The sequence below is a fragment of the Papio anubis genome, chromosome 2 (assembly GCF_008728515.1).
Source record: "Papio anubis isolate 15944 chromosome 2, Panubis1.0, whole genome shotgun sequence".
Lineage (NCBI taxonomy): Eukaryota > Metazoa > Chordata > Mammalia > Primates > Cercopithecidae > Papio > Papio anubis.
Window position 1 is genome coordinate 150,038,137 of NC_044977.1, and position 23,142 is coordinate 150,061,278.

A 23,142-nucleotide genomic window follows, 5' to 3' on the forward strand; every position below is an offset into this window, starting at 1 on the left:
CATGGTGAAAACTGGTCTCCACTAAAAATATGAAAATTAGCTGGGCGTGGTGGCATGCACCTGTAATCCTAGCTACTCGGGAAGCTGAGGTGGGAGAATCACTTGAGTCTGGGAGGGCAGAGATTGCAGTGAGCCAAGATTGTGCCATTGCACTCCAGTCTGGGTGACAGAGTGAGACTCTGTCTCAAAACAAAAAACAAAAACCGAAACCCAATGAACATGTACTGTTTTAATAAAATGTATGCAGATATATGTATGTATACACACATTCTCACATTTTATATAATTAAAATTATTGTAATATAAAAAGATTAAACAAGATTAAATAACCTAAGATTAACCTACCAGTAAAAGAAACAGACCAGTATCTCTCCATGTGGTACCTTACCTGGCCTGTTGCTCCATGTGGTACCTTACCTGGCCTGCTCTCCCAGGGAGTCTCAAGCTCTATTGTCTTTTCTAATTAAAACTCCCATTCTCTAAATAAAAATGTCTCATTCAAATAGTCTGTGTTATTCAGGGTGATAGACACTCACATGTGAATAATATCTGCTGCTTCTCTATAAGAGTTCAGTTATTACAAATGACAGACATGTAAACAATGAATTATAGATACTGGATGCTAGGAAAAAAACAGAAAAAGAATCCTCTCTAGCAGGGAGAGGAAGAAAAGGGACATCAGAGAAGGCCACCCAGAAATAAGGTAGTTGGTTCACCAAAGATGGAGAGGAGGGAGCTCTGGGTCAAAGACTAGGTTATGAGATGGAGTACCAGAGCAGGAGCAGTCAGATGAGCACAGCTTTGCTTCTCTCAGTATGCATGAGTCCCTGGTGCCAAGCAACTAGCAACAGTAGCAGCAGCATCTGCTTGAAGTAGGAACAGGGAGCTTGGGTGCTTGGGCTGAAAAAGTGGGCAATGTTCTGAAAGGGTTGGTGAAAGGTTAAAGGAGCAGACAGCCTCCACACCCAGGCTGCTCTTGGCTCTACAGGCTACCTCCATCCCCGAATGTTGTAACAGGAAAGTCTAAACACAAGAAGAGGAGCACAAAACCAGTTATTATCACACATTCAAGATACAACTAATCCATAAAGAAAAGTACGAAACTCAACGAAGACGGCAATACCTGAAAACACTGGGCCGTATCAGCAAATAGAACAAAGAAAAATAAGCATAATTAAAACCGTAGAAGGTGAAGGATAATTTTCAAAAATCAGGTATCATATTCTGATTATTGAAATAAAAAACTTAGTAGAGAAGCTTAACTGAAGAAGAATCAAACTACAGAAGAACCCAGTTACTAAAATGAAAAAGCAAACCAAAGACTGGGAAAAAATATTTGCAAAACATAAAATAAATGCCTCACTCATATCTAGAATATACAAAGAACTTTTACAACAAAACATATTATTTTATTTTAGAGACAGGGTCTCGTTCTGCTGCCCAAGCTGGAGTGCAGTGGCACAATCACAGCTCACTGCAGCCTCAAACTCCTGGGCTCAAGCAACCCTCCTGCCCCAGCCTCCCCAGTAGCTAGGACTATAGGCACATACCACCATGCCCAGCTAATTAAAAACAAACTCTTCTTCTGTAGAGAAGGGGGGGTCTTTAAAAAAAATTTTTTTTTTTGTAATTTTACTAGAGATGGGGTTTCACCATACTGGCCAGGCTGTTCTTGAACTCCTGACTTCAAGTGATCCTCCTGCCTCGGCCTCCCAAACTGCTGGGATTACAGGCATGAACCATCATGCCCAGCCAAGAGGGGGATCTTGCTCTGTTGTCCAGTCTGCTCTCAAACTCCTGGGCTTAAGTGATCCTCCCGCCCTGGCCTCCCAAAGTGCTGGGGTTACAGGTGTGAGCCAATGCGCCCAGTCCAAGATACATTTTTTGAAACAGGTAAAAGATCTGAACAGAAACTTCCCCAAGATACAAAGATTGCAAAAATAAGTCCATAAAAAGGGTGTTCCAAATCATTAGTCACCAGGAAAGGGCAAATCAAAGCTATAATGAGCGACCACTACATACCCACCAGAATGCTAGAAATTTTAAAGACTGACCATACCATGTAATGACCCAGAAGTGGAGCAACTGAAACTCTCACGTCCTGCTGGTGGGAATGTTTTTTTGTTTGTTTGTTTGTTTTTTAAAGAAAAGAAAAGTTTCACAATCTTTTGAAAAGTTAGCAACAAGCACACCTACCAAAAGATCCAGCCAATCTACTCCTAGATATCTACCCAAGAAAAATAAAAGCACATGTTCACACAGCAGGGAAATGCGAATGTTCAGACACTTTATTTGTAATCACTGAAAACTGCAAACAATCCAAATATCCACCAATAGATGAATTAATAAATTTGGCTATATCCATACAATGCAATACTATTCAGCAATAAGAACTACGGATACACATGGAAACATAGATGGATCTCAAAATAATTATGCTAAAGAAAAAAGAGGCGGGGCACAGTGGCTCATGCCTGTAATCCCAGTACTTTGAGAGGCTGAGGCAGGCGGATCACCTGAGATCAGGAGTTCAAGACCAGCCTGGCCAACATGGTGAAACCCGGTCTCTACTAAAAATACAAAAAGTTAGCCAGGTGTGGTAGCAGGCACCTGTAAATCCTAGCTACTTGGGAGGCTAAGGCAGGAGAATTGCTTGAACGCAGGAGGTGGAGGTTGCAGCGAGCTGAGATCGTGCCACTGCACTCCAGCCTGGGCGACGGTGTGAGACTCCATCTTAAAAAAAAAAAAAAAGAAAACAAAAAGAAAGAAAAAAGAGACAATAACATGCACATGACCTGTCATCTTCTATGACAGTCAGACCCTCCCCCCAAAAAAAACATACTGCATGATTCCACATACAGACATACACCATGAAACATTTCAGTCAGTGACAGACTGCATACACAACAATAGCCCCATTAAGCTCATAATAAAGCTGAAAAATTCCTATGTGTTGTGATGTCGCAACACAATGCATTACTCACGCGTTTGTAGCAATGCTGGTATAAACAAACCTACCAGTCACATAAAAGTGTAGTACGTAACAACAATGTACAATGCATAATACTTAATAATGATAATAAACTGCTATGGGTTTATGTATTTACTATGCTATACTTTTTATTGTTATTTTACAGTGTGCTCCTTCTACTTACAAAGTTAACTGTAAAAAGCCTCAGGCAATCTTTCAGGAGGTATCTAGAAGAAAGCACTGTCATCGCAGAGGACAGCTCCGTATGTGTTGCCACCCCTGAAGACCTTCCAGTGGGGCAAGATATGAAGGTGGAAGATGGTGATACTGATGATCCTGACTCTGTGTAGTTCTAGGCTAATGTGCATGTTTGTGTCTTAGTTTTTAACAAAACAGTTTAAAAAGTTAAAAAAAACTTTTAAATAAAAGGTTATAGAATAAGGATATAAAGAAAATCTTGGCCGGGCGCGGTGGCTCAAGCCTGTAATCCCAGCACTTTGGGAAGCCGAGACGGGCGGATCACAAGGTCAGGAGATCGAGACCATCCTGGCTAACACGGCGAAACCCCGTCTCTACTAAAAACACAAAAAATTAGCCGGGCGAGGTGGCGGCGCCTGTGGTCCCAGCTACTCGGGAGGCTGAGGCAGGAGAATAGCGGGAACCCGGGAGGCGGAGCTTGCAGTGAGCTGAGATCTGGCCACTGCACTCCAGCCTGGGCGACAGAGCGAGACTCCGTCTCAAAAAAAAAAAAAAAAAAAAAAAAAAAAAAAAAAAAAAAAAAAAGAAAATCTTTTTGTGCAGCTGTACAGTATGTTTGTGCTTTAAAAGCTAAGTGTTATTAAAAGTATATAAAGTCACTGGGTATGGAGGCTCACACCTGCAATCCCATAGCTTTGCGAGGCTGAGGTGGGAAGATCGCTTAAAGCCAGGAGTTCGAGACCAGCCTGGGCAACATAGCAAGACCCCATCTCAATTTAAAAAAAAAAAAGTTGTAAAACATTACAGTAAGATAAGGTTATTACTGAAGAAAAAAAAATTTAATAAATTTAGTGTAGCCTAAGTGTACAGTGTTTATAAAGTCTACAGTAGTGTACAGTAATGTTCTAGGCCTTTACATTCACTCACCACTCACTCACTGCAACTGCAGTCCTGCCAAGCTCCATTCAAGGTCAGTGCCCTATATAGGGATACCATTTTTTATGTTTACATGACATTTTTACTGTACCTTTTCTATACTATGTTTATAGACAAATACTTACCATGGTGTTACAACTGCTGACAGTATTAATCCAGTAAAATGTTGTACAAGTTTGTAGCTAGGAGCAACAGTCTATACCATATGGCCTATACGTGTAGTGCGCTATGCCATCTAGATTTGTGCAAGTCCACTTTATAATACAATGAAATCAATGAAAACAGCTAAGCACATTTCTCAGAAGACATGACTGTATTTAACACAGAGTGTCAAAAAGCAGATTTACTTTTGCTTGGAGCCTGGAGAGTTAAGAACAGAGATGGGTTACAAAGGGCCAAGAGGAAATATTTGGGGTGATAAATGTTCATTATGTTGATTACAGTGATAGTTTAATGCATATAGCATATGCACACACATACACATGAGTGTATGCCAAAACTATGTACACTTCAAATACGTGCAGTTTATTGTATGTTAATTATACCTCAATAAAGCTGTTAAAGACAAAAATTTAACCTCAGGAGAACTGGTCAAGTTGAAGAAAAATTCAGTGAGCTAAAGATCAAGTCAGGTATTCTATAACACTGGGCTAACAGAGAGGGAGTATATGAAAAATTGTTGAGACACTGGGGAGAGAACCAGAAATACAAACAAATCTAATAGGAACTCCACAGGAAAAGAGGGTGGGGCAAGAACTCTCAAAGAAATAACAAACTTGTGTCTAGATTGGAAATGTTAAAAAATACTGGAAAACATCCTATACCTCGACACTAAAAGGTAAAATTTTAGAACGTCAAGAATAAAGAGAGCTGGGTGTAGTGGCTCATGCCTGTAACCTCAGCACTTTGGGAGGCTGAGGCGGGCAGATAGCTTGATATCAGGAGCTCGAGACCAGCTTGGCCAACATGGTGAAACCCCATCTCTACTAAAAACACAAAAATTAGTCGGGTGTGGTGGTGCATGCCTGTAATCCCAGCTACTTGGGAGGCTGAGGCAGGAGAATCGCTTTAACCCGAGAGGTGGAAGCTTGTGGAGGCTGCAATGAACCAACGGCACCACTGCACTCCAGCCTGGGTGAAAATATAATAATAATAATAATAATAAGGCAAAGAGGAAAACTACGTAAGGCAATGGTGAGCAGAGATCTGCTAAGATTTACTGGTAACATCTAAATAAGATGTTTTGATCGCTTTTCCTTATCAATTCTGAGGAATAATTTGCATATAGTAAGTTTCCTCTATTTCAGGTATACAATTCCACTGAGTTTTGACTGTTGTAAAATCTGTGCAGCTATCACTCCATTGAAGATATAGAACATTACCATCACATCCAAAATGCTCCTTTTCACCCTTCACCAGGCAGCCAATGATTTTGTCGCTGTATTTGTATTTTACATAAGGCTAAAGTTTTAAATTTGTTTATATTCGATAACTTTTTTTTGAGACAGCCTCATCATCACCTAGGCTGCAGTGCAGTGGCTCAATCTCCACTTGCTGCAACCTCTGCCTCCCAGTTCAAGCGATACTTGTGCCTCAGCCTCCCAAGTAGCTGGCATTACAGGTGTGCGTCACTGCGCCTGGCCTACATTCAAGAATAATTTGTAATTAAAATGTCAATAATATGGCAGGAATGATTTAAAAGTCGTGAAACAATAAAGGACATTATCACAGTCAGTTAAAAAATCCACTTAATGCTGTTATAGAAGACAACCTAAAATTAAAACACCAATGGTTGAAATAAACAAGAAAATAAAATAGGTCTTGGCTAACAAAAGGAAATGCAGATATGGCATTATTACTGTATGCAAACTAGAATTCAAGTAAAAAAGCATTTGCAAGGGTGAAGATACTGTGTGTTTAATAAAAGTAAATAAAAACACATCAAGAAGATACAGCGTAACAGCCATGAACCTCTGTGATGCTAAGTGGCTTCAAATGATTAAAGCAAAAGCAGAGTTACAAAATTCACCACAATCATGACCAGAGATGTCAACATACCTCTCCAGAAACCCACAGACTGAGTAAAGAATAACAAAAAGGGCAATATGTATTTTTAAAACACTAACAGATACCTAGTATATGTAGAATTTTGTAGTCACCAAGAAATGTACTCTCTACAAACTTGGAACACTGCCCCCAAACTGACCATGACTTACATTACAAAAACAAAACACAATTCAAAACTAAAAAACACTTAAAAAAAAAAAAAGAGGCCACATTCTCTAACATCTCAAAATACATTAGAAATTAACAATACAAATTTAGAAAATTGTGTCTTAATCCTTGAATTAAAAAGACAATAAAAACAAATATCCAAAAATTCAAAACAATAATGTAATCACAGCAGAACTCAAAGTAAAACCCATAGCCTTAGATGCATTCATTAAAACATCATTAAAATACACGACTAACAAAAAAGCCGGATTTTTAGCTCAAGACTAAAATAAATCCAAAGAAAGTAGGAGACATTTAAGATAAAAACACAAGTTAATGGACACAAAATGTAATGAAAAACCACACCAAAACCATTCAATAAATTTAAATAATAAATCAATTTGATCAAAAGTGTTTTCAATCAGTAAATGTGAAAACAGATGAAATACAAAATATTTTCGGAAAATTAAAAGGTTCAAACCATAAATTTTTACAAAAAAGAGCTTTACCCCAGTAGGAGACACCAAGTCCAAATGACTTTAGTTGGTTCTCTCAAAATGGAAAGAATAGACTATTTTCCATACATAAACTATTCTTTTTGTACGCTCTGTAAGTTACCTTAATGGTTTTTATAAGGCTCACACTAGTTGGATACTAAAACTGAACAGATAGTATTGACACAAAATTTACACATGTATTTTACTTTACAATCATGAATATAGAGTCTAAATACTATATAGTGTGATGATACACAGAAATCAAGATACAGATAAACAAAACAATGTCCTAAAGAGAATCCATATAAAATAGAATTTTTCATTTCACAGAGTTGCCAACTCAAATCAGTGGGGAAATGATGGACTATATAATATATAAGGATAAGTGATTAAGAAAAGCCCACAGAGGACTGTTATATCTGTGATAATGTTCATTTAAAACCATTACAATTAAAAAAATAAACCAAAATAAGAGTTAAGAGACAACAGAGCAAAAAGAGTCCATAAAGAATATTTACAAGTATAATAAAGGCTTTATTATTCAAAGTGTATCAAAATTTCCTTTAACCAGTAAGAACATAACACAGGCTAGAGGGCCGTGACCCACCCCTGTGATCCCAGCACTTTGGGAGGCTAAGGCAGGCAGATCGCTTCAGCTCAGGAGTTTGAGACCAGACTGGGCAACATGGCGAAACGCAGTCTCTACTAAAAGTACAAAAATTAGGTGGGTGTGGTGGCTCACGCCTATAATCCCAGCACTTTGGAAGGCTGAGGTGGGCAGATCACTTGAGGTCAAGAGTTTGAGACCAGCCTGGTCAACATGGTGAAACCCCATCTCTACTAAAAATATAAAAATTAGCCAGGCGTAGTGGCAGGCACCTGTAATCCCAGTTACTTGGGAGGCTGAGGCAGGAGAATCGCTTGAACCCAGGAGGCGGAGGTTGCAGTGAGCCAAAATCATGCCACTGCAGTCCCGCCTGGGTGATACAGCAAGACTCCATCTCAAACAAAACAAAACAAAACAAAACAAAACAAAAACCCACAAAAAACAAAAAAAATCCCAAAATTAGCCAGGCATGGTGGCATACACAGGTAGTCCCAGCTACTCAGGAGGCTGAGGCGGGAGGATCGCTTGAGCCCAGGAGGGAGAATGAGCCGAGGTCATGCCACTGCACTCCAGCTAGGGTCACCAGGCCACACCCTGTTTTAAAACAAAAAAACAAACAAAAAAACTCACAAAAGAAAAAAATTAGATTACAGGCATTTTTTAAAAATTAAAATTGTGCAAATATAAAAATATTGAAGAAATTAGAAATTAAACCAACCAGATACCAGCATCCTATCAAAATGGAAAAAACTGTACAATATTTTTGTATGATTGTACAATATTGTTATAATATCCAGTGCTTGAGGAGAAAAGGTACTTCTATCCACTGCTGGTGGCAGTACAAACTGGTACAGCTTTTTTGGAGAACAATATATACATATACGTATATGCACACACATATATGTATATATACGTGTGTGTGCGTGTGTACATATATATATATTTTTGAGACGGAGTCTCACTCTTGTTGCCCAAGCTGCAGTGCAGTGGTGCAGTCTTGGCTCACTGCAACCTCTGCCTCCCGGGTTCCAGCGATTCTCTTGCCTCAGCCTCCCAAGTAGCCGAGATTACAGGCACCCGCCACCATGCCCAGTTAATTTTTTATTTTTAGTAGAGATGGGATTTCATCATGTTGGCCAGGCGGTCTTGAACTCCTGACCTCAGGTGATCCGCCTGCCTCGGCCTCCCAAAGTGCTAGGATCACAGGCATGAGCTATTGCGCCCACTCAGAACAGTATATTAATAAAAATAAATATATATTATAAACTGGCAATTCCATTTCTCAGTTTATTCTAGATAAAAAGTCACACTGCAGCAATTTTTAAGATAAAAATTGAAAACAATTTAAACATTCATCAGAAAGAAATATATATATTCTATAGCATAATCTCCACACTATGGAATATTACGTGATATGATTTGTCTCTGTGCCCCACCCAAATCTCATCTCAAATTGTAATCCCCACATGTTGGGGCCTGGTGGGAGGTGACTGAATCATGGGAAGCCGACTTCTACCTTGCGGTTCTCGTGATGAGTTCTCATGAGTTTGGTTGTTTGAAAGTGTGTGGCACTTCCCCTTTGGCTCTCTCCCTCTCTCCTGCCACCATGTAAGAATAAGAAGTGCCTTGCTTCCCCTTCACCTTCTGCCATGACTGTAAGTTTCCTGACGCCTCCCCAGCCATGTGGAACTGTGAGTGTATTTATTCGTCTCTTCTCATGCTGCTAATAAAGATGTATCAGAGACTGGATAACTTATAAAGGAAAGAGGTTTAATTGACTCACAGTTCCACATGACTGGAGAGGCCTTACAATCATGGGGGAAAGTGAATGAGAAGCAAAGTCACATCTTACATAGTGGCAGGCAAGAGAGCATGTGCAGGGGAACTCCCATTTATAAAACCCACCAGATCTCAAGAGACTTACTATCTCAAGAACAGCACAGGAAAGACCTGCCCCCATGATTCAATTACCGCCCACTGAGTTCCTCCCATGGCATGTGTGGATTATGGGAGCTACAATTCAAGATGAGATTTGGGTGGGGACAGTCAAGCCATATCATGTGAGTCAATTAAACCTCTTTTCCTTATAAATTACCCAGTCTCAGGTAGTTCTTTGTACGAATGTGAAAATGGACTAATACATTATGCTATGAAAAGGAATGACACAAACCTATACATACAGCCAAAACATATTAAGTGAAAAAAAAAATCAAGTTCCAGAACATATGAGTGTCCTATTACTCATGTAAAGGTAGACAAGAACCTACTTATTTCTACATACTCCACATATATACAGAAACATGTTTATATACATATATAAAAATGGTGCTGAAAAAAGGACTGACAGGAAACCTGATAGTCATCTGTAGGAAACACTCTGAGACTGGTGAAGGAGGTAGAGAGAAACACACGAAGTGTATTCATATTCTCCAACGCTCAATTAGGAATGTTTACCCATGCACAGAAAAGTTGAGTGAAACCTAAAAGTGAACACCCATAAACCATCAAGATTCTACATTTAACATTTTGCTGTATCTCTCTCATTTCTTTTTTTATTATACTTTAAGTTCTAGGGTACATGTGCACAATGTGCAGGTTTGTTACATATGTATACATGTGCCATGTTGGTGTGCTGCACCCATTAACTCGTCATTTACATTAGGTATGTCTCCTAATGCTATCCCTCCACACTACCCCCTCCCCACAATAGGACCTGGTGTGTGATGCTCCCCTTCCTGTGTCCAAGTGATCTCATTGTTCAATTCCCACCTATTTATCTCATTTTTAAGATTCATTTCAAGTTGCAAACATCAGAGAACACTTCAGCATGCGTACTAAAATTGAGAAAAAATGCATATTCAGTGAAATACACAAATCTCCAATATACCACTTAATGAGTTTTGACAAATGCATTCACTTATGATCCAAAGCCCTATTCAAGATACAGAACACTTATCATCACCCTGAAAGTTCCCTCCTGTCCCTTCCTAGTCATTCTCCCTGTCCACTGCCCTAAAGGCAACCACCGTTCTGGGTTTTTTTTTCCAGCATAGGTAAGAATTGCTTATTTTAGAATTTCACATAAATAAAACCATATAGTATGTCCTCTCTTTGGTAAGGCTTTCGTTCCCAGTCAACCTGTGAGATTCATCACATTTTGTACATCAGTAGTTCACTCCTTTTTACCATTGAGTAGTATACCACTGTGTAGACATGCAAGTTTATCTATTGCCTAGCTGATAAAAACCTGAATTGTTCCAAGTCTGGAACTATTATGAATAGAGCTACTATGAATATTTTTGTACAAGAGTATTTTGTGAATGTATGTTTTCATTTCTCTTGGATAAAACACACCTAAGAGCAGAACTCCTGGCTCAGGGGGTGGGCATATATTTACCTTTTTAAGACACTCCCAGACCTTTATGGACATGCCACATATTACCTTTCAAAAACGATTTATACACTTAACAGGGGCTACCCAGGGAAGAAGCTGAGAATGATGGTGGACTTACTGATATTCACATCTGTACTGTAAAAACAAAGGTGTTACTTTTGTTATATGAAAAGAACAAAGCCAAGAGTCCACATCCCATTTAAGACCAGTTCAGATTTCTTCAGTCAGACTAAAATGACCACTCACCAACTCTAACTTCTAAAGCAAACCACGGCTGCTGCTATTTTTGTAAACAAAATGCTAGCCATGCCCGTTAGTTCTATGGTCAATTTCAAGTGACAGTAGTGGAGTTGGGTAGTTGCAACAAACACCGTGTGGTCAGCAAAGCCTACAATAACACGGTCCTTTGAAGCTTGCTGCCTCCCATTCTAAAGCATTTATATAAGTAGGCTTTGTTTGTAATTTCAAAGTTACATTTGAAACTATCTCATACAACTGTTTTTTCTTTTTTGGGGGGATATGGTCTCACTCAGTCATCCAGGCTGGAGTGCAGTGGCACAATCATGGCTCACTGCAGTCTCAACCTCCCAGGCTCAAGTAATTGTCCAGTCTCAACCTCCCGGTTTAAAAAATTAGCTGGCTGTGGTAGCACACATCTGGAACCAAAGATGTGCGCTACCACAGTCAGCTAATTTTTTAAATTATTTTTTGTAGAGATGGGGCCTCCCTATGTCATCCAGGCTGGTATTGAATTCCAGGACTGAAGTGGTCCTCCCATCTTGGCCTCCCGAAGTGCTGGGCTAAAAGGCATGAGTCACCATGCCTGTCTGAACTTTTTTCTTTTATAAAGGAAACAAGGCTAAGAGATCTTGAGTTATCTAAGCTTTAACAGAGATGTGGAACTAGAATTTAGGTCCACGAGTCCTATCTGGTCATATTCTCAGTATACTGGTGTACTTCTAAGATGCATCAAGTAAAAATATATAAGCCTACCAGTTCACTTTGTATTATGATGCCCTCTCTGGAAACTTCAAAAATTAATTAGAAATGTAGCAGAGCAGAGCCACTGTAAGCTGGGTGATAGAACTATGCCTTTATGTACAGATACAACATTTTCGACATTATAGGAAATAAGTGGTATTATTTCCACCTGAGCATATCAGGGAAGGCTTATGGCAGAGCCAGCACTGAAGCTAGGTCTGTGAAATAAGGAAGAATTCATGTGCACAGAATGAAGAGATGTGGGAAGGAACAGACAGGGGTGCCAGACTAAGGGTCTCAGATACATCTATGTGGCTACAACATAGGGTGCATAATGGGGTGTAGGTGAGGTGGGAAATGATGGGTTATTTAGGGTTGGAAACAGCTCCACGCCCACATACAATAAACCTGGAATGCCAGGTTATCCGGAACTTACCTAAACTTTCTGGAAGCAGCAGAGACCCAAACACAATTTTGGGGTACAGAGGGTAATACGATCAAAGCTACAGCTTTAGAAATAACCTGACAGCAGAGGGCTACATTGCTTAAGTCACAATGTTCTCACTGATTCTTTGGATCTTACTGGAGATGCACCAACAGTTAAGACCCACTTTCCCCAGGGTCACCAACACTACAGGGGTGTGGGGGGGTGTGTGTGTGTGTTTAAAGCAGCAGATAAAAGCTGGAAAGCCAATCATCTATTAGAAGCTGGAACAACTGTGAAAAAATTACAAAGATCTTCATCTGGTGCTTCAAGTTTTTTAATTAGAGAGTTTATAAGAAAAGGCACGCCCTGGCCGGGCATGGTAGCTCATGCCTGTAATCTCAGTGCTTTGGGAGGCTGAGGCAGGCGGATCACCTGAGGTCAAGAGTTCGAGACCAGCCTGACCAATACGATGAAATCCTGTCTCTACTTAAAACACAAAAATTAGCCAGGCGTGGTGACATGTGCCTGTAATCCCAGCAACTTGGGAGGCAGACAGGAGAATCACTTAAACCCGGGAGGCGGAGATTGCAGTGAGCCAAGATTGTGCCATTGCACTCCAGCCTGGGCAACAAGAGTGAAACTCCATCTGAAAAAAGAAAAAAAAAAGAAAAAAGAAAAGAAAAGAAAAGAAAAGGCACTACGGGATCCTGATAAAATGAGGACAAGGTTGGTGGGAGTGTTAATGAAATTTGGAACAGGTGGCTAGAATTATGAAGCTAGGAAAAATGAGCATCTCAGGTGTCCTCTGAATGTGTGTTTTGATGGGGGTAAAGAGAAAATGGTGACTAAGTCAAAGAAAATTAATTCCTAAAATAAGTGTAGTGCTAGTAATGGGAGTATGGGCCACAAAGATTCAAGATTCAAGCAATGTTACTGAATAGGACCGGCACAATTTGGCTAAGTCTGGAGCCTAGATGACAGGATAGTGAAGCTGTTTTTTAAAACTGCCAAAATAGGAGCAATACAGAACTTCAGTGGAGGAAGTGAAATGAGCTATGTACCAGATGATGTTATCTGGTATAAGAGTTAGTTAAGACATCTAAGCCGGCCGGGCGCGGTGGCTCAAGCCTGTAATCCCAGCACTTTGGGAGGCCGAGACGGGCGGATCACGAGGTCAGGAGATCGAGACCATCCTGGCTGACACGGTGAAACCCCGTCTCTACTAAAAAATACAAAAAACTAGCCAGGCGAGGTGGCGGGTGCCTGTAGTCCCCGCTACTCGGGAGGCTGAGGCAGGAGAATGGCGTAAACCCGGGAGGCGGAGCTTGCAGTGAGCCGAGATCTGGCCACTGCACTCCAGCCTGGGCGGCAGAGCGAGACTCCGTCTCAAAAAAAAAAAAAAAAAAAAAAAAGACATCTAAGCCTCACACTCAGATTTGTGGGATATGCAGAAAGCAATTGAGAATAAACAGGGGCCTGGAACCTGAGAGAGATGTCGACCAAGAAGTAAAATCTGTGAATGATCTTTGCAGTTGTTATATGACATTGCCAGGAAAGAAGAAGAGAAAACAAGGCCAAAGACAGCACCTGAGATATATACATTGTATTAGTCAGGGCCTAGAGGGACAGAACTAAATAGGAGATATGTATGTATCTCCTTGAGGAGCAAGGAGAGCCAGTCTGAGTCTCAAAACCAAAGAACGTGGAGTCTGATGTTTGAAGGCAGGAAGCATCCAGCACGGAAGAAAGATGAAGGCTAGGAGGCTAGGCCAGTTTTTCTGCCAGCTTTATATTCGCTAGCAGCTGATTAGATGGTGCCCACCCAATTAAGGGTGGGTCTGCCTTTCCCACTGACTCAAATGTTAATCTCCTTTGGCAACACCCTCACAGACACACGCAGGATCAATACTCTCTTTCCTTCAACCCAATCAAGTTGACACTCAATAATATTAACCATCACAAACATTTAGAAGACAGGAAGAGCAAACAGGGAGGAATCAGGAAAGGAATGGTTAGAAAGCTAGGGAGTGGGAGCAGGAGTATGTAAAGGGCCACTTTTTTATGAGCCAGATACTGCCAACATGCTAAAACCAAAAGAAAAGTACCCCATGCCTTGCAGGAAGGTCACTTCTGAAGTCGTATCTTACCCACCGCCCCAGCAAAATCCTGAGAAGTCACAAATAAGAGCAAGTTCCACAAATGAGTCAGTAACAAAGTTTAAACAGGTATGTGGGAGGTTATTGCATTAAAAAAAATTTTTCAGAAATATTATCAGTAATAGCACCCCATCAGGGAAGAAGGGCACTACTGAATAAACTCCCATTAAATTTGAGAGCAGGTAAGTTAAAAGACAAAAAGACTTTAGGAGGGTCTCATAAAAGCAGTATAAGAAGCTGAAAAGAGCAATAAAGCAGGAAGCAAACCTAAATAAAATTTTGCCCTGGTTCTGTCACTATTATCAGGTGCACAATCCAGGCATGTCACAAACTCAGGTGAGTCTCCAATAAGAAAGTTAAGTGGAAAAATCAGTAAGCTTCTTTTGAACACTGAACTTCCATGAAAACCCATCAGTACTCTAGCAAAAGAAAAAGGAAAATGCCCCAAAATTAAGGGGACGATTATACTATGGTACGCCAGACGCTGTGAAGATGTTAAAAACAATACTGCAGAAGACTAACTTCATGGAAACATTCACACTACTGCTCATTCATTCAACCAGTTTGTATTACATTCCTAGTAAGTGCTAGAACAGGCCAGGGCTTAGAGAATCCAAGAGGAATAAGACACGAATAAGATTATAGTCTAGTAAACAGGCAACAACAACAACATATAAAGTTACAAATGCTATGATAGAAAAAGCTTTTATTTATTTTATTTTATTGAATCTTAACCTTTCTTTTAGATAGGCTAACTCTGTCACCCAGGCTGGAATGCAGTGGCACAACTACAGCTCACTGTAGCCTCGACCTCCTGGACTCAGGTGATCCTCCCACCTCAGCCTCCCGTGTAGCTCGACTACAGGTCATCATCAAAGTCTGATTGCAAACATTTACTACGTGACCACACCTGGCTAATTTTTTGTATTTTTAGTAGTGGCAGGGTTTCACCATGTTGCCCAGGCCAATTTCTAACTCCTGGCCACAAGTGATCCGCCCACCTCAGCTTCCTAAAGTGCTGGGATTACAGGCAAGAGCCACTGCACCCTGCCTTACTGCAAAGAGGAGTTCAAAGACGTTTTCTGGAGATCAGACTATCAAAGCTGACATCTGAGTAGCCAGACCAACGTGGAATAAGGGGATGAGAGGCCCCGAAGCTAGGAAACGGCCCAGAAGGGGTAGGAAATAACGATGTGGAACAGTAGAGAAAGATGACAGTAGAGAAGTAAGCCACTGAGATTTTAAAGAGTTTGTATGTCACGCTAAGGAGCCCTTGAGAACACCACAGATTTACATGAAGACATAACTATGAAACATCCAACTGGAGATTTCTGATAGGCAAGTGGTTATAACAACATTAAAAAGTCATATGAGGCCGGGCGCGGTGGCTCACACCTGTAATCCCAGCACGTTGGGAGGCCAAGGCCTGCGGATCACCTGAGGTCGGGAGTTTGAGACCAGCCTGACCAACATGGAGAAACCCCATTTCTACTAAAAACACAAAAATTAGCTGGGCGTGGTGGCACATGCCTGTAATCCCAGCTACTTGGGAGGCTGAGACAGGAGAATCGCTTGAATCCGGGAGGCAGAGGTTGCGGTGAGCTGAGATCGCACCATTGCACTCCAGCCTGGGCAACAAGAGCGAAACTCCGTCTCAAAAAAAAAAAAAAAAAAAAGCATGATTAGATATGCAGCTTTGGGAGTCCCAACAGAGAGAGTAACTAAGCCACCAGACCCGAGAAATTTAGATAAATTCAACAGGAAGTGTATATGGTCACCACAAAGGTGACAGAGCTAAGGACACCTCCAGCACATCAACATTCAGGAAAAAGGCAGAGGAATAAAGACCATTCTCCTTAAATGTTAAATGATAAGATCAGGTATGTAATTATGCATTTTAAAACTTTATTCAGGCCGGGCGCGGTGGCTCAAGCCTGTAATCCCAGCACTTTGGGAGGCCGAGACGGGCGGATCACGAGGTCAGGAGATCGAGACCATCCTGGCTAACACGGTGAAACCCCGTCTCTATTAAGAAATACAAAAAACTAGCCGGGCGAGGTGGCAGGCGCCTGTAGTCCCAGCTACTCGGGAGGCTGAGGCCGGAGAATGGCGTAAACCCGGGAGGCGGAGCTTGCAGTGAGCTGAGATCCGGCCACTGCACTCCAGCCTGGGTGACAGAGCGAGACTCCGTCTCAAAAAAAAAAAAAAAAAAAAAACAACTTTATTCAGGTATGTTTTAAAAACTTATTTATACATAGGAAAAAGACATAAAATGTTAACAGTAGTTATATTAAGTGGTTAAAGATTACAGGTGACTTTTCTTCAAAACCAACAGAATGAAAGCAAAACTAGAAAATAATAAATTTATCTTTCAAGATTAAATGTGTGTTTCCTCCTATTTCACAATCAGTGTTAAATGACTGGTCCTTAATTAAATGATGATAAAATCATGTTAAAGTTGTTACTACAGATAGGAGGGCTTTTAAGACTTCTTTTAATAAAACTAGTTTAATTGTATAGATATAAATCCAAAAGTCAATTTCAAAGAAATCAAATTACATCAGGGGTGGGGAGAGGCTCTTTAATAACTTTAAAGCACTCGTACTACCATAATTACAATGGTATTATAACACAACACATACACTTACCCTTTCTCTCCCTCCCACCACAGGACTACTTCCTGGACAATTCAGGAGGTACTTTCTCCTGCTAGATGATGGCTCAGTACCTGCCCTGCTCTTCTGCTGCCATCACATGTAACATTGGCCTGTATTTATTTATTTATTTATTTGAGAGGGAGTCTCGCTCTGTCGCCCAGGCTGGAGTGCAGTGGTGCGATCTCCGCTCACTGCAAGCTCCGCCTCTGGGGTTCACGCCATTCTCCTGCCTCAGCCTCCTGAGTAGCTGGGACTACAGGCGCCCGCCACCGCGCCCGGCTAATTTTTTGTATTTTTAGAGACGGGGTTTCACCATGGTCTCGATCTCCTGACCTTGTGATCCGCCCGCCTCGGCCTCAAGTGTTGGGATTACAGGCGTGAGCCACCGCGCCCGGCCCTGGCCTGCATTTATAGTTGGCACACAGGGTAAGGTAAGTCCTGTTACTTTCCCAGTGATGTACATTTTTGTAAAGTTTGTAAAGCTTCTATTTATGCCTGTGTTCCATTATTGGAACGTTAAGCATGTGGGAGTTATATCCTACTGCTCAATGTCATTGCCAAGGTCTGATTGCAAAAATTCAAAAAATTGCAACCTCCAGCATAAATGGGTTAATGGCACACTCCACAGGACAAAGAACACCATCTTACAACAATTATGTGACAATGAAAAACAAACATCTGCCTTCTCCCCTACTGTCAGACGCCCCAGATGGGATGAAGTCTGATCTCCAAAGCAGAGCAATTACTGAGCCATGACCCAGAAGTGACTGAGAAAATGGCACTTCATGGACCTACAGTAAAAGAAAAGGCACACAAACAAAATATAGGTGCTAACAGTTTTGGTCCAGAATTCTGACTAGGCTTGGAAATCAGTGACTTGAGTTTTAAGTTAATGTTAATACAAAGCATTTACTGACAGACCACCTTAATAAAGATAATGAACCCTGAAGAAGCTCACAAGTAGATGTTATGAAATGACAACACATCATGGCATAGTTGGTTTCTCTTTTTTTTTTTTTTTTTGGAGACGGAGTCTTGCTCTTGTCGCTCAGGCTGCAGTGCAGTGGTGCGATCTCGGCTCACTGCAACCTCTGCCTCCTGGGTTCAAGCAATTCTCCTGCCTCAGCCTTCAGAGTAGTTGGGATTACAGGCGCCCACCACCATGCCGGGCTAATTTTTGTATTTTTAGTAGAGACGGATTTCGCCATGTTGGCCAGGCTGGTCTCAAACTCTGACCTCAGGTGATCTGCCTGCCTTGGCTTCCTAAGTACTGGGAATACAGGCATGAGCCACCACATCCAGCCTTGTTTTGTTTTTTTAAAAAATCTCTGGCCCTGGAGTCTGAAGCCCCAAGGATTTCATCCCTAACTCCCTGACTGAATTTTGGCAAATCACATGACCCACAGGTTTAATTTTGCCACCTACGAAACGAAGGCACTGGGCTAGATTAGTGGCTTTCAAGAGTTTTTGGACTATGAGCCAAAGTAACAAATACAGTTTACATTGAGGTATCTATATATGCAAAATACACAAAAGTTTCATGAACTAACTTTTTTTTTTTAAGCTAGAATAAATCTATTAGGTAAAATAAACATATTTTTACTATTCTATTTCATCATTTAAAAAAATGTTAATAGCAACACATGGCCCACTACTAGTAGTTTCAATAACACTGGACAATCTCTAAGCTTCATTTATTTGACTCTAATTATATTCAATGAACTTAAGTTATTTAACATTTTGCAACATCAGCCACTAGGTGCTCAATTTTCTTTGTCCTGTGTATTCATAAATGGCAACTATTTATTGCTGATGTATACTTACTTTTCAGTTTGAAAAGCAGTGCTAAGTACACTTGGATCACCCAACTAGTTGGCTGTAGGTTACTGTGAAAATCACGAGGTAACTTATGTATAAGCATTTTGAAACTGCTGTAACCACCTGTAAGATATTAGCCAAATACACAATAAAGCGGCCACTCAAAATCTTTATGTAGCTGTTTTAAATAAGGCAATGCAATGTAACATGCAACACTTTCACTTTATCCAAAATGTAAATAGCACAACTACCTTTTAAAGATGTGTGCTTTTTAACGTATCCAATGCACTTGGAGAGGAACCTCAGATCAAAACGAGACAAACATACTAAAGACTTAAACGTCTAAAAACAAAACCGGGAAACATCTTAAATGAATGATAAAATCCTGGGGGTAGACACACCAGGAGTCTTAGGAACTTTACAAGGTCAAAAAAGATGTAATTTTTTTTCCTTCTACCCCCTACAACAAACACATAATCTTTTACCACCACCACCTACATAAAATTTGATTCAAAAAAAAAAGTCAAAAAGACAACTGGAAAAAAAATTTACAAAATAACAAAAGGCTGTTTTTCTTAAAAAAAAAAAAAAAAAAAGCTGTTACCAAAAAATGTAAGATTTTTTTTTTTTTTTTGAGATTGAGTCTTGCTTTGTCGCCCACGCTGGAGTGCAGTGCTGCGGATCTCAGCTCACTGCAACCTCCACCTCCTGGGTTCATGCAATTCTCCTGCCTCAGCCTCCCAAGTAGCTGAGGTTACAGGCAGGCGGCACCACAGCCGGCTAATATTATTATTATTATTATTATTATTTTTTTTTTTTTTTTTGAGATGGAGTCTGGCTCTGTCGCCCAAGCTGGAGTACAGTGGCCGGATCTCAGCTCACTGCAAGCTCCGCCTCCCGGGTTTACGCCATTCTCCTGCCTCAGCCTCCCGAGTAGCTGGGACTACAGGCGCCCGCCACCTCGCCCGGCTAGTTTTTTTGTATTTTTTAGTAGAGACGGGGTTTCACCGTGTTCGCCAGGATGGTCTCGATCTCCTGACCTCGTGATCCGCCCGTCTCGGCCTCCCAAAGTGCTGGGATTACAGGCTTGAGCCACCGCGCCCGGCCGCTATTATTTTTTTCTTTTTTCATTTTTAGTAGAGACAGGGTATCACCATGTTGGCCAGGCTGGTCTCGAACTCCTGACCTCAAGTGATCCACCCACCTCGGCCTCCCAAAGTGCTGGGATTACAGGTGTGAGCCACTGCACCCGGCCCAAAAAATGTAAAGTTTTAAAAGAGATAACACGGGTAAAAATAGCCTCAGTGCTGATGAAGGTGTGAGACACCGCTACATACCGTTGGAAGTATAAATTGTTAGAAACTTCCTGGAAGGCATACGAAAACAAATTTTCAAAATGTAAAAAGTACATATGAATGGCCTAGATATCCCATCGGTATAAATATATACCAAGGAAATAAATTTGCAAAAATGTACGTGAAAAGGGTGAATATAGGGAAACCTGTCTCTAAAAATAAATCTTTAGTAACATGGAAAGATGTCCACAATATACTCAGAATATGAAACAACACTTTATGATCCTTTTGTTAAAAGAAAAAAAAAAGCAAATATTATACACAATTCAGTAAGATATATACCAGAATGTTATAGTATCTCTGAGGTATGATGAGATCCGGCAGCAAGCCCCTACAGTCCCTTTGAGAGAATCAGAAAAGGAACCCCTCCTGGCAGATATAACCCCAGAGGCACAGAGCTCTCCAAACTGATCTTGTCTTTGCAAGAATTAGAACAACGTGCCCCTTCTCTAGGCAGACCCAACCATGGTCTAGGGTACACAGCCTGGCAACCTGAATACGGATTTCGGCCTCCTCTCACGGCTCCCTCACATATCCTTAGAGGGATATCCGTATACTGGGACAGGATTATGGTAAATTTTCACCTATATATGCCATTCTTCATTGACTTACTATTATTACAATAAACAAAAAATTTACTGATAAGAGTAATACTTATCGATTTTGAAGAGATTGGCTTAATCCTTCCAAAATGAATCCCAACTTCACTTGTACTACTTTTACAGTCCTTACACATTGCCCTATACTTATTTGTGCACATGTTATCTATTTAAATGCACTGACCCAATAAAATAAAATCTCTACCCTAGGTCATATAATACAAAGGTTGAAGAGCACTGTCTGCAGTAAGAAATGTCATTCTAACACAAAGTGGAGTTACTTTGTTCTGGAAATGAGGAAGCACCGGGGAAGGGAGAAAGGGAGGAACGTAGCCTATCAAAATTAATCCCTCTCCACCACTCAAAAGTTTCTTCAGCAAAAAGTTAGTACACTCGAGAAACAAGCAATGAAGCTTAAATGTTCTTTGTTCTTTTGTTCCCATGTAAGTCTGGATGCCAGATTTATTTCTTCATCACACTAGTGGGTTCCCTAAAGAAGACAGCAATTTAAATAAAAATCTTGAGTGATTACCATGCAGTTAGGCAAGGCATCTGTAAAATAATACAACCGCTGGACTAGGATAAAAGGAGAACTGGGTTCTTTTCTTGGCTTTGTGGCATATGTAATTTTACACAAGGCAAAAATCACAACCTCTCTGGGTCTCATTTTTCTCATCTCTCTAACGTGGGGGTTGGGCTAAAAATCCTCCAAGGCCCCTTTCAGTTTGTGATAAGACTTCAAGTCGCCTTTTCACCCTGAAGGAGTCCACTTCAGTCCACAGCAACAGTTTATTTTCTGAGTCATAGCTTATTTCTCCATGCTTATCCTAAAAATGCTGTGCCCAAATAGTTCTAAGCTCTCCAGATTTATTCTCACTCAGAAAGAAATGGTCTTTCAAGACACACTAACAAAATATGTTTCAAAAAGATTTTAAAAAGGTAAAATTAGTTTACTTAAGTATAAAGGCAAAAAAAAAAAAAAAAAAAGCTCTAGCCTGCATTCAGATATTGATACAATTTTAGGAAAAAAAGGCACCCTAAAGCAACTCTACACGGTAGATGGTTTAAATACTTTAAAACAAAGAGCTCACGCATAGAAAAAAGCTGCTGACATACAACCATCACTCTCCTGTTTTGAAGACACAGGAAAAACAAAAACAAAAACAAAAACCTGTGTTGTTCAGACAGGATTTACATTCCCCAAAGGAGCAAATTTGTAAGGAAGAAAATCTCTGTAATTAAAAAGGAATCCGGGAGGAAACAACCTTTTTATGGGCCTTTTCACTGTCCAAATTCAAGTGCATTTTCTCGTACAATGTACTTCTGTGATTAACTCACCGCTACACGTTTAAGGAACCCACACCCACACTTAACACTCTGTCGCACTCTTCCGACCGGTCGGGGTGGCAGCGTGGACGAGTCACAAGATAGCGGCGGGAGTGGAAATTTCCTCTCCCCTGGAGTGGGGCAGGGTCTGGCTTCACCGAACCGCTCAGCGGGCCGGGCGCCTCCGCCAGGGCCTCTCGGGTCGGAGCGCTCCGTACAAAGGAGGCCCGGGGGCTCGGCTCCCGCACGCTCGGGGCCCGGCTCTGGGCAGGGGTCCCCGGCTTCCGGCGCCGCGCCGGGCGGGAGGCCCGGGCAGCACGTGCGCCCTGCTCCCGGCAGGGAGGGAGGAACCGGCGCGGACAGGCCGGGCTGCCCGAGGGCCCCGCTGCTTCGGGAGCGAGCGACGGCCAGTCCGGCCGGCCCGGAGAGCAATGAATGGGGCCGCACCGCGCCGCCGCCGCCCGGGTTAGGGTCGGGCGGTCTGGGGCCCCGGCGTGGGGAGCCGCCTCCCGCCTTTCCGTTCCCACCCGACCGCGCCTGGCGCCCCCGGGACCGAGGCCGGCCCCGGACGCCCAGCTGCCGCCCGCTCACCCCAGCTCTTGGCGGTGCGCCCCAGGAACTCTCCGGTAGTCGGGTTGTAGATGAAGAGCTTCCACTCCGCCAGGCTCTGGTTGAGGGACTTCTTCTCGTTCTTCGTCATGGTGCGCGCGCGGACGGCGAGGGGAGATGCGGCCGCGGGGATGGAGGCGGCGAGGGCAGCGGAGGCGCGTCCCGGCTCCGGCGGCGCAACCCGGAGACAGCAGGGGAGGGTGGGACGGCCGAGAACACCTCCTCGTTACTGGGAGTACTCGAGCCGACTGCGCCGCGCCGCGCCGGGCGGCCGCTTGGGCCGCGGGAGCCTGACGTCTCTGCCTGCCGCAGCCAATCCTCGCGCCGCTCGGCCCGCGCCGCTGCCGCCTCCCGCCCGCGGCCGGGGCGCTGCCTGAGGCGGCTAGGACGCCCCACC

General features: G+C 42.1%; 1 protein-coding gene across 3 annotated transcripts in view; it reads right to left on the reverse strand.

The window, feature by feature from the left end:
- ATP1B3 (ATPase Na+/K+ transporting subunit beta 3) overlaps nucleotides 1-23,040 on the reverse strand; it is a 48,930-nt gene extending 25,890 nt beyond the window's left edge. The window contains exons 1-2 of one of the 3 annotated variants that reach the window (XM_009201590.3): nucleotides 22,728-23,007; nucleotides 18,863-18,979 (exon numbers count right to left, since the gene is read on the reverse strand). In XM_009201590.3, coding sequence (XP_009199854.1) covers nucleotides 18,863-18,979; nucleotides 22,728-22,836 — 226 coding nt within the window. In that variant the 5' untranslated portion in view covers nucleotides 22,837-23,007. Of the gene's footprint in view, nucleotides 1-18,862; nucleotides 18,980-22,727 lie in introns of all 3 variants that reach the window. The other 2 variants (XM_003895011.4, XM_009201591.2) reach the window with 2 other exon arrangements.
- Between the last annotated feature and the right edge of the window lie 102 nt (nucleotides 23,041-23,142).